This window comes from Giraffa tippelskirchi, chromosome 14, assembly GCF_054371585.1.
Source record: "Giraffa tippelskirchi isolate mGirTip1 chromosome 14, T2T-mGirTip1v1.2.pri, whole genome shotgun sequence".
NCBI classification, from domain to species: domain Eukaryota; kingdom Metazoa; phylum Chordata; class Mammalia; order Artiodactyla; family Giraffidae; genus Giraffa; species Giraffa tippelskirchi.
In genome coordinates, this window is record NC_137288.1 from 65,518,204 (window position 1) to 65,533,237 (window position 15,034).

The window sequence follows — 15,034 nt, forward strand, 5'->3', positions numbered from 1 at the left end:
TCTTTTTCAAATTTAAGTACTTTTGTCAGATGTGACAGTTCTTTACCTCCTTGAGAGTTTTATAAATAAATGTACGTGTCTTCTTGAAACTTTGGATTCTAAATAAATGTAGATTGTATTCACATGAATATCTTATGCAATGCCTGCCTAATTTCTAAATCAGATTTCTAGATAATTGTTTGGAGGGAAGTAATAGTTCAACAGGCTTCCCTGGTGGCCCAGATGGTAAAGAATCTGCCTGCAATGCGGGAGACCTGGATTTGATCCCTGGGTCAGGAAATCCCCTGGAGAAGGGAATGGCACCCCACTCCAGTATTCTTGCCTGGTGAATCCCAGACAGAGGAGCCTGGTAGCCTACAGTTCATGGGGTTGCAAAGAGTCGGACACAACTGAGTGACTAACACACTAATAGTTTAATGGCAACATTGATCACTAGTTTAGGCATATTTTCCCTCTTCATTTTCAAAAAATCAGTGATGATGCTGGCTTCAAGCACCTGAGCACCTCTTGTAGCAATTTCCTTGCCCATAAAGCTGGTTACACCCATACGAAAAAGCAACCCACCAGTTTTCACTCACTGAGGAAAACCAAGGATGTTTTCCAACTCAGCCAGCAAAATCGTGATTATTTCACAATCTCTCAGCCAGCCATGTTTTCGCACGTGTGACTCATTGGCACATCTTGTATCTTTTCTGGTTCCTTCCTTGCAAAAATATTTGTCATCTCTTCCATGCTAGCATACCATATTTTGAAACAAGTGCAGCGACTGGCCAGAATGTGGAAAAAGCTGTGGAAACCCTTCTGGACTTAATAATGAAACGAATGGAACAGTGTGTAGAGAAGACCCACATCCCCGACACAGTCAATGGGAGCAGCTCTGGAAAGCTGGATGGGGAGAAGCCAGCAGAGAAGAAATGTGCCTGTTAGACTTTACCCCAGCCTCTGATCATCCAGAACCCCAGGCAAACGTCACTTCCAAAAAGAGCGACAAACCACACCATTGTTGTTGAGTAAACCGTGTATAACGGCATGTCTTTCTTTTCCTGCCAGAAATTTAAAAAAACCTGAATAGTCAACAGTGTTCAAAAGAGTTGACCAGTAATCCCTGAAGCCCCTCCAAACAAGATCAAAGATTTCCCAGTGTCATTGTGCCATCATGGATACTCAATTTGTTTTTTTTTTCTTAAAGAAGATGAACATAGAAAAGAGTGTGGAAGAAGAAATATCAGTGAGTTTTCCATCAGAACCAAAATTACCTTGTCACACTGGGGACAAGAATAGGTTTCTGAAGGGAGAACACAGAAAGATGACTTTTTTTAAAAGGTTGGATTTACTTGTTATACAGAATCTGATTTGGACTTTTAGGTTTGCATTGAGGGGGACATATTAGCTAAAAGTACATACACAATAAAGAATTCTAAGTAGTTCATTTAGCGTGACATTACTATGTATCCTATAAGCTGCGCTGGAATGACAACATTACTGATAAGGTTACGAGAGGATGAATGTCAGACATCTGAGAATATGTAGGAGGCTGTGTAATGATGCCATTTGTAGATTCTGAATAAATGGCAGATAGACAAGAAAAGGACTGTGAATGACGGAGGACAAGAAGAGGGCCCAGAGAAAGAAATGAAGGTGTGGGAAAATGGCGTTTGGACAGCTGAAATTCAATGTGTCTCTTCTAGATGTCTGGGAGAGTTACTTAGCCAAGTTTCAATCAAGCCAATTAGAAGCTGACATTATCAGTTGGCATTAAGAGAGTGTCCAGAGGTTTCCATTTCCAACACAATTTTAGAAATTGATCTAGTGTTCAGCTTCTGGTGTAGTGTTCAGCTTCACATTTCACATTTCTTAGCAAATCATGATAAAAGTCACAAGGAGAAATTAAAGATTACTGTTTATTAAATATCTCTTTATGAACTCAAGAAAAACTATGTAGCCTTAATTTTTTAGACAAAATATGATGGTGATATGAAATAAAAAGTGACTATTAATTCTAGGTTTCTAATTTATGAAGTATTAGAAACCCTAAATCACATTACCCCCCTCCAGGCTACACCCACCCCTGGCTTTGATTCAACTGTAAAAACACAGGTGTGTCACTTTGTAGATCAACAACTTCAGAAAATGATGGATCAATTTTATGGTCACTGAATTTTCATGTCATTCATCACAAAAAAGTTGATGATACCTCATGCCATATTGCAGTGTATTTAGCATCGGTTTTCATTTTGCCTGAGGCAAAATACCTAAGGGTGAGCTATATTTGGGGTTGGCAGAAATGGAACTGTATCCTATCTCACCAAAATTTGGTTAATGGCTTTATTTTTCCCATAATGCTGTCTTTTCTTTCTAAAAATGATCACGAAAGCATTTTCCATTGGCCTATTCTTATTACTGTGTCTAATATTACATTGGTTTTTTATTTTAGCTTCTGATAAACATAAGCCATTCCTTTTAAACTTTTATTTAAGTGTTTCAGTCAAGTTTATCAATAACAAAGTCATGATACTCTACGTTTTCTTTGTTTATTATGAGTATATGATTTTTCTAAAGGATAGTTCCTCTTTGTAGAAAATTTTGCCAATTAAACTTCACTTTTCTAGACTCGGTATATTTTTTTGGTAAGTTACAAACGTAGGAAACTCTAAATCCCAGTCCCCCACCTTTAACCTCCTCTATCAAACTCCATCTGGTACAAATCAGTTTTTGGAACACAGATCCAAGGGAGTATCCAGCTGTAAGTCCCAGAAATGTGCCATGAACCAGGTAATTTGGAAGCTTTTAAGTCAGTCCCTTAACAGACTAACACAGTCTCAGTGTTGGCTGTCCAGGTCCTGTGATTCCTACGTGATGCTAACTTTTAAAATTGGTTATGGGTGGGGTATTCCCTCCCACGATGCTTTTCTCTTTGATGCTCTTCATGACCTCAGTGCCTGTGCCAAAAGGATATTAGATATTAGCTAACATCAAAGATGTTTCCTCTGGAAGGAATATGAACAAAACCAATGTAACTGTTGATGTGGCAAATTTTGGTGAATTCTTGTGGTCATTATATTGATTTCTCTTTTGGATTCAAATTGTGATGTCCCCTGCATTTCCATAATAGGAAATATTTAGGCTTTCTAAAATCCAAGAAGCATTCTATTTTGGATATTTATTTTTTCTCTTTATTTTCTAGTTATATGATTGATTTGCTTATGCCAAGATCCTGTCACTGTCAATTATTTAACAAGCTTTTTATTCAGGAACTATTTTAAGATTATTATTTGATAGCCATAGCATGAAGCAGAGGGTGATGATGCCTATAATTATAGAACTATTCCTATAAAAATAACAATTATTGGGTAATAATATCAAGAGGAACAAAATTAAAAACAGTCAAGAAAATTATTTTAAAATAGTATTCTACTTATAAATACTTGATCTAAAATATTTTATTCTCTGTTGAGTTTGACTTAAGACCCCAAAGTCTATGTAACCATTACTAATAACCATCACTCTTTCATTATTTTAGAATTATTTATTCCATATAATTCATTTTACAATTTTAAATTGATCTGGAGCCATGAAGTATAAGACTGCTTTCGAAGAATTGCATTGTTAATACACAGCAACATGTGTTACTTATTATCTCCCAAATGCTTTAGTAAGCCATATTTTATTTTGGAGAATTATTTAAAATGTACGTGAAGTTCTTTCTGATATAGAAACCATTTCTGAAGTGTTTACACTGGTTTGATGTTTACATTGTCCTAATACAGTGCCTCAGATACCTCCATGACCAAATTTGTCTATAGCCACATAGCTCATTTCCATGGTACAGGAAGGGCTCGCAGAGACACTAGTGCAGCTAAAGTTATTTAGATGTCTTCAGCAAAGGGTATAAGGATATTATTCGAATCTGAAGATTATTACCACCATCTCTTGGTCACTTTTTGGGAAATGGACATTTCTTGAGACTCTAACTGTGATTAGGTACAAGATTACCTTTTAATCTAAAAAAAAAAAAAAATCCTTTGGAAAATGTATCAGAAGTATTTGGGAGAACAGGTCTGTCTTGTGATGAGAATGAGAAGTCACAGATTGGCAGAAAAAATGCTGAATACTGGAAATTTAACTTGTGGGTGTTGACCTAAGACTTTCAAAACTGGCCAGTGACCACTCTAGCCAAGTTGCTATCATTTTCATATTATCAGCTATCATGCTACAAATGATTCAAACCCAGCATTTTACTAAAGTAAATATTTTCCCTGTTGTTTTTAACAAGATAGGACATTCTGTGTATTATTGAGTACTTTTGTTATGCTTCTAGTATAAGTTATTCTCTGCCAACCCATTCAGATAAGAAGAATTGGGCGAGAGTTTTTACCAGCTCTGTCTTGTCTCCTTTGTAAAAGAGAGAGGTTTTGACCATAAAGAAGGACTGACTACATTGAAAAACAGTTTAATAACAGCTGAAGTATTCTTTAAAGTGTAAATTTTGTCCACTGGGAATCAACAAATTTGATGAAGCTCATATACATTCTCACCAATGGAGTGGGTGCATTGGTTAGAAGGAAAAGCAATATGTGTAAAGAGATACAGTATATACCTAGGTGTAGTATATAACCTGGAACTACAAATATGAGGGAGAATCCTCACCCATAAAGAATTTTGGAGTTTAAAACTCAAGTTGTAAAGAGATCATATTGAAGTTTCTAGTTTCCTAACGTACTTAATAATTTTTTAAAAAGAAGATCTGTGAGGTATGTTAGCCAAAGCAATATAAAAGTTGTCCTTCACCTTCTACTCCCAAGCTTTAAAGCATTAAAAGATGTCTAATGTTTTTGAATATTTTAGGGAAAGCTTTATCATTTTTAAAGATACCAAGATGCTGTCTATATTTAAAACTATTGTCTAGGAATTTGCCAAAAGCTATATTTTCTTCTTTATCTTTGACCAAAATGGTATAAACTTATTTCTGGGAAGAGTGCTGAGCTCTTAAACATGGAAAGTAGAGAATATGCTCTGAGTTGAGTGTTGTCTCAATGTTATATAAATCTACAGAGATACTCACCTCGTAAAGTAGAACTGTTAGATGAATAGGGAATTTTATAAACTTATTGCCTTGGAGTTCTTGGGTAGAGACCCAACCATGACGACACTGTTGAGTAAGAACTATAAAGAAAGATTAGAGATTAAAGTTGTCTAAATAGAGTTTCTAACTATGGGAGAACATGGAGAAGACCATACTTAAAAGGTTGATTTTTATATAGAAAAAACAAACAAACAGAGAAAGAGTTATATATTTGGGGCTTCCCTTGTAGCTCAGTCGGTAAAGAATCTGCCTGCAAGGCAGGAGACCTGGGTTTGATTCCTGGGTTGGGAAGATCCCCTGGAGAAGGAAATGGCAACCGACTCCAGTATTCTTGCCTGGAGAATCCCATGGACAGAGGAGCCTGGCTGGCTACAGTCTATGGGGTTGCAAGAGTCGGACACGACTTAGTGACTAAACCACTACCATGGCAAATATTTACCTATTATTTTTATCTACCAAGTAGAAGTTTAGGCCCTTAGAACTAAGCTAATAAAAATATTTAAATACCAAATATTTCATGATTGACATCAAAATTTGAGAATCTTAGAACCATTTTATTTATCCTATCTGAATCTAATTTCCTCATAAATTGCACTTTAATTTTTTAAGAAGTAGCATCACAAAGGCCTTTCTGTAGAGCTCTTTTACCAACAGTCTATGTTTAAGATATTTTCTAATCCATATTTAGAGAGAATAACAGGCAAACAAACAAAAAGATGAGTACCAAAATAACACGGTTATTTAAAAGCATGTCATCTTTCGAAGAAAAAAAAAATGCAAAGAAATCATCTTTAAATTGAGTTATTTAAATTTGTTTCCCAGTTCCTTTTCTTTCCAACAGGTCTTGGAAGTCATGGCTATTATCCCTCAGTTGACTTAGTCATTGGTGAATTCTGTCAGAGCTGCATGTCTGTTCTTATCCTCATGGATCCCTTATTTAACCAATGGCTATTGTCCTTCAGTCTGTTGACACATCAAAATAATATTTGTCTGTAGCCAAGCAATAACACATGCTTATCCTTACTCTTCTCTTTTCTAGGTTATTTTTTCAAACACTCTTTGAGAGGAAGACTAGTATTTAGAAAGGAAAATGGCCAGAAAGAACAATCTGGGAGCTGTGGGTATGTCATTTAATATGGCTTCTCCTCGTATGAGGCTTATAAATCCTGTGTAACTCACAGGGTTCATTTCAGGCTCCAAAGAGAACATATGTAGAAACTGGTTTATAAATTATGTCCCATTTCACAAACTGACACTATTATCCCAAGCTAAGAATAATAAAATATCACAGTCATACTTTCACAACCATATGTTCACAAGTGTTATAGCAGGCACAGAACACTAATTTTAGTAGAGATATTGGAAACTTGAAGTGGGTAATCAGCTCTGGTCATTGTCTTTGATTGAAAATGTTTAATATATCTCAAGTTATTGAAAACACAAATATGAATTCTATTTCATTCTGTAGGTCATCTTGTATTTCTTTCAAGGAACCCAATTACATTCTAGATAGTATATTAAAATTTGGTCAAAATCCTCCTTGTATAAACAGGGCTTTGTGTCCTTAGCCTTGTAAAAGATACTGACTGTATCTGAAATTATTTGAGGAAAGGAAGTTATCCTGCTTAATATGTTAAAAGTAGACAACATTTTGGCCTAACACTGAAGTGCTTCACTGTATCCCAAGAGTCTACATTTAAGTGATATTATCCTCATTTTTAGGCTAAGCACATTCAATTGTTTTGTCTGTCATCTACTCAGATCTCTGTTTTGTCTAGTCCTATGAATGTAAATTAAAACCTTAAACATGGAATTTTTATTCTCTGTGCCCCTGAATAGACTGTGGTGCCTGACAGACACTGTCAGGTCATTATTTTGTTGTACCAAAGTTCTAGTAGCTTCAGAAATCAGAGTATCCAATGATTTTGTGGTGTGTGGGTTTAAATATTACAGTCGAGAACTGTATTCAGTGATTGTTTCCGCACACTTTTCAAATAAAAATGCATTTTTATCATTATTTTGTGTACTCAAGGCAATCTTATTTCTGTGCTGTAGTCAAATGTATGGAGGATGGGGAACATTAAGTGAATACCAGTATGGAAACCATATCACGTTAAATGTGATGTCCATTAGGAACTAGGAAAGAAATGATTTAGATTTTGCCAAGTGATTTTTATCCATCTCTCTAAACTTTCTAAAATGTGAAAGTGAAAGTGTCAGTCACTCAGTCATGTCCAACTCTGCAACCCCATGAACTGTAGCTGACCAGGCTCCTCTGTCCATGGGATTCTCCAGGCAAGAATACTGGAGCGGGTTGCCATTCCCTTCTCCAGGGGATCTTCCTGATCCAGGGATCAAACCCGGGTCACCCACATTGCAGGCAGATGCTTTACCATCTGAGCCACCAGGGAAGTGCCACATATTATTTGTTTAAAGACTGAGATTTTCAAGGGAACTTTTCTAATAATTTTGAAGGATGCACTTATAAAATTGTCAGTTAACGTGTTGAAGTTATGTCAAGGTTTGTCAATACTTCGACGTATTATAACCTATTTCTTTCCCATAAGAAAATGCTGAAGATGGTCATATCTCCTTTAGTCACAGACTGGGAACAGGACTGATGTTCAAGGCCAGTTCAAGACCACAACCACGCAGCTTACTTTTAAATGTTCATTTGCAAAATTGTTCCTAGAATTGTTCTTCCTCCATATGTTACATAGATAAGCTTTGCCAAGATAATGATGAGTTTTTAACTTGAAGATAAACAACTCTCCCACAGTAAGCAAATAAATCCTTGGCAGCATTCACTCAACTTTACTCCCTGGTAGCAGTAATGCCTGGAGAAGGCAATGGCAACCCACTGTAGCATGCTTGCCTGGAGAATCCCATGGACAGAGGAGCCTGGAAGGCTACAGTTCATGGGGTCACAAAAAGTCGAAGACAACTGAGTGACTCACCACAGCAGTAATGTTGCGTCACACAGCCAGAATCTTTTTTTCCTGGGTTCATCTTAAATAATTCAAGGTAGGTCATTAGAGATTTGCTTTTCCTAATGGTTTTATAGGGTGTAAAAATAGTCATAGCATGCCCCATACTGAAGAAAAAGTAAGACCATTGAGACATTCAACTGTAATGGTAGGACTTCTCTTTTTAAAACTATATGTAAGGTATTTGTATGATCACAGTTCATGATACCAAGGAAAATTTTGTTTCTAATATGATTGTTAACTGTGGAGAAAGAATAGCTATAACAAGAGTGTGAGCATTACTCTTCTGTTAGAAACTCATTTAGGGGCTTGTGTTATGATTTAGGAAGCCAACACACTAATTATAATTTGACTAAGGCTTTACTGTAAGTACTAGAAAGATTTTGTGATACACGTCAGATTTTTTAAATCACCATCGCTTTGAACCATTTTTGGAGGTCTCTGCGAGAAAGACTTTTTTTTCCTTAACCAAAAGTTTCCAAAAAAAGCAGCAGACTTCAATCTCTTTGATTAATTCCCTAGAGAAATTTGCATCATGATCTCATTTACCCTCATGAAAAAGTGAACCCGAAGGAGTGGTTTGGCATCATGTTAGTTAAGACACAGGATTATGAATCCGTATTACCCAGCTTCACGGGCCCCCTTCTTGTCCCTTGACTTCCGAGAGCAGTTCTTCCTGAGTTCTCTAGGCCAACAGGGTAGGTCAAAACGAGAGCTCAACTGAGCCTTTTAAGGGCAGTTTTCTCATCACTGACCCTTCCACAGAACCTGGGCTTGCTTCTAAGTCAGGGAAATGTGGGCAAAGGAGGGAATTGAGATACAGATTTCTGAAAATCATTAGCTTACCACTGCTAGGAATTCAAAACCGAACTTGAAGGCTAACTTGCTAAACCAATAAAAGGGATGACTAAAACGATTTAGACAATATTGGGGCTTATTCTTCACCTGCCCGTCCAGCTGATGTCCTGGCTATTCCAGAATACACCTGGCCTCTGGGACTCATGCACCTGTACCCCCCTCTGTCTGGACCCCTCTTCCACCCAAAATATTCCCTTCCAGTCACTCCCCTAGCTTTCCTCCTATCTTTGCTTAAATATTACCTTCAAAGAGAGAGGTCTTATTTAAAATCGGCATCTTATGTAACTGACCAATCTATTCATAGTAATAGCTTCAAAGATCAGTCAGTTAAAAATTGTAATGACAGCTTTTCACACCTGGTTACTCCCTATGCCTATATGCTGCTTCACTTTCCTTCATAGCCCGTGGGACCTCCCTGAGTGTATTAGCTGTTCCTCGTCATTAGAAGATATTTCCATGAAGACTTAGATTTTCCCCTTTTCTTTCTTCCTACCACACGCACCCTCTCCCCTCTCCCCACTGCTGTTGCCTTGGCATCCAGAAGGGGCCTGGCAAATAGGGAGCCTCAATAAGTATTTAGTGGAATAAGAAATGAATGAATCAAAGACGTGGTGGTCTACTGAAATAGAGCCACAGATGTAGATCATGAACATGATCACAAGGGGATAAGGGAGGGAGGAATAAAATGGGAAATTGGGATTTAAATAGACCCTGCTATATATAAAATAAAACTGGTAAAAACCTACTGTATAGCACAGGGAACTCTTCTCAATATTCTGTAATGGCCTATATGGGAAGATAATCTAAAAAGAGTAGATATATGTATATGTATAACTGATTCACTTTGCCATACACCTGAAATTTTCACAACACTATAAATCAACTATATTCCAATAAAGACTTTAAGAGAATACATTGGCTAGAACAAAGTGTGAGACACGAAACATTACTACTACTTCCCAATGTTTCTCTGTGCTCCGTCATGCTCTCTCCCTCAATGCCTACCCTCAAATACTGCTTTACACCCTATCCCCATAAAATCATATGGTATTGAATGTGTCCTATTTTTTCTGGATTTTTTTCAAGTGTCATAATTTTATATTTATCCATAGTTGCCATATTTGTGGTTTATTTTTATTGTTGAGTTATATTCCAATATAAGGAAGGCAGAAAGGAAGGAGAGGAATTATAATGATTTCATTTGTTTAAAGAGTTTTTACTTACTGAAAGATTGGGTCCCTACTTTGATATTGATAAAGATCCTATAATTATTTTCAGATCAGAGAATTTCAAGTCAAGTAAGAATTTTCAAAGTGAAACAATATGAAAGAATCTGATAAGTGTCTGTATGTTCTTAATTTTATAATGCTACCATTTTCTCAAAGTTAGAATAAAAATTTAATAGATTAGTTTTGCTATTAATTTGGATTCAGAGAAAATTAGGAGAAAAATTCAAGGTGCTATCTAAATATCTGCTCACTGATAAAAACTATTATTATGGATTATATTGTCATGAACAGTCAGGTAATAACTGCTTGATTCATTTATGCATGATAATTTTAATGTAAAAAGAAACAAAACCCACAAAATGATATCCAATTTCTTTATTGTAAGGCATATCATAAGCAATTATTCAAAAGGTATACACTATACCAATTTTTTAAATACTTGTTAATGATCATTTGTAACAATATATGTAATCAAAGTGAAATGAAACTTCTTTTCATTTCCCATCTTCATGTATTTATTTCAAAGTTCACCTCAGACCTTCTTATCCAATATATTGATTAGTATAATGATAAACACAAATATTTTGACTACCGTTTAGTTAATGGTTTGATTTTTTTGTTTTTGCATTTTCTGTGTGGCACTACTTTTAGACTATTACATTTCATTTTCCATTGTAATGATTTGTCACTCAGAAATGTTTATTTAAAGAAACAATTCAAATGATAAAGCTGAAATGATGAGGTTATAGGAAATAATCCACACATGACAAATAAAGAATCTACTTATGTTAGTAAAAAAATACTTTTGTACTTGAAGAGCAGATCTTTTTAGGCTTCTGAAGCTGCTTATTCTTATTCTCAATAGATCCAAATACCATTCCAAAGTGGAGATGAAGATCATGTGAGCAGGTCCTACCTTTATTTTATTAAACTGTACTTCCATGTTCAAAAATGAGTATGGTGGAACTCAAATAAAACCCAACAATGTCTTTCCACTTTTGAGTTTAGAATACATTATTTTCATGTAAATCATCGAGGTTGTTAGGTCAGTTAAATGGATCCATTTTAAAAATTCACATTTATTACAACCCAGATTTATTGCAACTCAGCATAATGGTTGGGGTATAAGAGGAACCTAAGTCATCTCCAAGTGAAAAGTGAAATTCCCTACCTCTCTGCAGATGCTTAAAGCAGAATTCATGATCCCAATATCCCAACACATGTGCCAGGTAAATGTATGACCAAAAGTCCTCAATGTGGCATAAAGGCATGAATAATAAAGTTAAAACAGGCAGTTTTAGCAGGGAAGTTTTCCAGAACTAAGTACTCGCAAGGTAGACCAACAGGTAAAAGACCAATTCTTCTCAGCAAAACATTTACTCGATGTGCTGTTTCTCAGTGTCATCACAGGGTGGTGAAGAAAGCCATCAAAAGAGCTGTGTTTGTTTAAGAAGAGAGACATTTCTATGGTGGGAAGTATCAGAACAGCAAGTGAGCAGGTGGATGTATCAGAAGCCAAATCAAAAGGTTGAAATGTTTACTCCATTGTCAGCTGTTAGAAAAATTACTTGCTCATTCACAGTATCCTCCTCTGAATCCTGGGGATAATAATATGACCTACTTCAGAGGCTGGTTGGGAGGATTAAAGCAATTAATATAGGTGAAGTACTTAGAATTGTTCCTGGCATAGGGTGACTGGGCTTCCGTGGTGGCTCAGATGGTAAAGAATCTGCTTGCAATGCAGGGGACCTGGGTTTGATCCCTGGGTTGGGAAGATTCCCTGGAGGAGGTCTTGGCAACTCACTCCAGTATTCTTGCCTGGAGAATTCCAAGGACAGAGGAGCTGACAGGCTACAGCCCACGAGGTCGCAAAGAGTCGGACACAACTGAAGCGAATAACACAGAGGGTGACTGTGTCCTAAATGTTATTAGATAACTATACCTTAAAAACTAGAAAGCAATCAAAACAAGAAGTTATGAAACTCACACATAGAGTTAGGCAGCACCGCAAGGATTTCAGTACTTTGCTGAACTTACAAAGACATTAGATGTTTCACATTCCACTTTGAAAGGCATGAAGCATCTTTCCTGAGAAAACGCTCAGAGTTATACACCAAAGAGAGGGATCAAAAAGCCTACAGGTGATTCACCTATGAGGATGAAGAAGCTCTCCCATTATGCCTTTAGCTGAAGTATGTTCTGCTTTCCTGAATGCCAGTGTGTTTGCATTAAGTTAGACTTTTGTTTTACTTACACAACCACAAATTCCACTTGTAATGAATGCATGTATTGAAACACACTTTCACAAAAGCAGTAGACACATCATTCCAAGTTCATGAATTCAGATTCTTCCTCACTGCAGACAACAACCACTGTTCCTTTGAATCCGTAGTATTAATAAATACCTTTTTATGGAGGTATGAACTCAGAGCACTATGTTCTATTCATCCCCCTAAACATTTTACTTAGATAATATTAACAAAGATCGAAAAGAAAATTAGTCACAAAGGCAGAATCACAAAGTGCATTTCTTTGTGCTGATACGTGAGTTGCCTCTAGCAACCAAAGTTCAATCTCAAGTGAACAGGAGCCTCCTAAGCTGTGGTGAAGCAGCCAGGATTCTCAGCTTTGGAGGGTTGCATGGGTACAGGAATTAGTTAAAAAAAATGTCCTCCTTCTTCTGCCTTTAATCCAGCAGAAAATAACTCTCCTGCTAACCACGGGTTAGGAGATGAATTTACATCATGGTAAGATATTACTTATTATCCAAAAGTCAACTTTAAAGTATATCATTTATTCACACACACACACGCACGTGTGTGCACACACACACCCAGAGATATTGCAGCTTTGATTCCAGAGCACCCAAATAATAAAAATATCACAATAAAGTGAGTCACATGAAATTTTCGCTTTCCCAGTGCATGTAAAAGTTATATATTACATTATACCATAGCCTGTTAAGTGCACAATAGCATTATGTCTAAAAAATATACACATACCTTAACTTAAAAACACTTTATTGTCAAAAAATGCTAACCATCATCTGACAATGAAGAGTTGCCACGAACCTTCAATTTGTGAGGAAAAAAAAATACAGAGTGTCTGTGAAGCACAATAAAAGGAAGTATGCCTGTACACTCTTTCTTGTATTTATACAGTCAGCCCTCTGTACCTGCAGGATCCACACCGATGACTGATGGAATCCACAGATGTGGAAACCATGGTACAGAGGGCAAACTGTACTTCACCATTTTATAAACAGGACTTGACCATCGCATCCACATGGGTTTTGGTACCTGTAGGGGCTCCTGGAACCAACCCCCATAGATACCAAGGGATGATGACTGTGTACAGAAACCGCTATCAAAGGGTCAAAGTAGACAACCTTAACCAGTCCCTTCAGCAAGTATTTGCAAAAAATAAAAATAAAAAGATTCAGTATTTTTTAAGTATAAGCAAAATTCATCTCCCATTGTGGGAAAGCATCCAGTTTCTTCATCTGTAAGTTTTGAAGAAAGAGTTCCTTTCCTTGAATATATATTCCTTTGTTTGATTTTCTGAAACATCTCCCTGCAAAGCTATTGATGTATGCATTGAATACAATACAATGAATTCCATTAATACTGGCACTGAGCCGTTTCAATATGTGTTTAGATTGTTTCGAGGAACAAATAAGACCCGAGTAGTACTCTTCCTCATTCGGCTCTCCAGCCAGTTTATTTCCGAAGTCTAACCAACATCAAATACGGGGTTGTGGCTTCAGTCTTCAGCTCACTGTAGAAAAGATCACACAATTATCAAAATCGGGCACGTGAAACTATTGATAGAGTTGGAGTACCGCCACCGTTACCATCACCACTACTGCTGCACTACCAAGTCTTTATTAACTGCTTCAGCCTAAGGAATGATGCTTAATTGATTGATTCTAGTTCCTCATGAGACACAGCAGAAAGCATGTTTGGAAGCCTTGTTGTTGTTTAGCTGCTAACTTGTGTCTGACTCTTAGTGACTCCACAGACTGCAGCCCGTCAGGCTCCTCTGTCCATGGGATTTCCCGGGCAAGAATACTGGAGTGGGCTGCCATGCCCTCCTCCAGGGAATCTCCCAACCCAGGGACCAACCCACGTCTCCTGCATTGCAGGCGGATTTTTTACCGCTGATCCACTAGGAAAGCCCTATGGAAGGAAGCCTTACCTTATGTGAATGCATCTAGCTGTAAGAGGACAGGGCGAGGAAGAGTGAGAGGGTATTTGCCCTTGTACTCAGTGAAGACGTGCACCAGAGTGACTTGAGATGGAACACATAAATCAACTGTTCCTCGGAATGTTTTAGTTCTATAGGTTTATCATAGCTTAAACTTCTCAGTGTGTGAATCTAGTTAGATATATATATATATGCACACACATTGATATCTGCATGCACACATATACATACATACATATGTATATATATATTCATGCATATTTTATTGTTGCTGTTTTGCTATTTTCAAACAACCTGATCTTTAATATCCAGAAGACCTTTTCTCTGGTGTTCAGTTTAAGAAACATCTATATGTTTTAATTTCAAGGATTTGAGAAAAAAAATCCTTGTTTTTTGTACTTATTGAAAAATAGCACAGAACTCTATTTCATAAATGACTTAAGAGATTTGCCAAGATAAATTTTAAATGTATGTGATTCTTTTTTTCCTTGCAAGAATGGCCACTTTTATATTCCAGTTCCTCCCTAAAGTTATAATTCCATTTTATTTTGGTGACCCTAGACTTACCAAACCATACTACCACTTACATTCTCAAGCAACCAATTGGTCAGATTTCATTTTGCAAACATGAGAGCTACCATTATAGATATATCATTACTATTGGAACTTCT

At 36.7% G+C, this 15,034-nt stretch overlaps 2 protein-coding genes across 23 annotated transcripts in view; one reads left to right on the forward strand and one right to left on the reverse strand.

Annotated features, from left to right (window-relative positions):
* RAB27B (RAB27B, member RAS oncogene family) overlaps positions 1–2,610 on the forward strand; it is a 217,506-nt gene extending 214,896 nt beyond the window's left edge. For all 20 annotated transcript variants that reach the window (XM_081562231.1, XM_081562233.1, XM_081562232.1 and 17 more), the window contains one exon: positions 738–2,610. In XM_081562231.1, the coding sequence (XP_081418357.1) occupies positions 738–927 (190 nt within the window). In that variant the 3' untranslated portion in view covers positions 928–2,610. The remainder of the gene's footprint in view (positions 1–737) is intronic.
* A 7,907-nt stretch (positions 2,611–10,517) lies between these two features.
* CCDC68 (coiled-coil domain containing 68) overlaps positions 10,518–15,034 on the reverse strand; it is a 57,795-nt gene continuing 53,278 nt past the window's right edge. For all 3 annotated transcript variants that reach the window (XM_081562243.1, XM_081562244.1, XM_081562245.1), the window contains one exon: positions 10,518–13,934. In XM_081562243.1, coding sequence (XP_081418369.1) covers positions 13,877–13,934 — 58 coding nt within the window. In that variant the 3' untranslated portion in view covers positions 10,518–13,876. The remainder of the gene's footprint in view (positions 13,935–15,034) is intronic.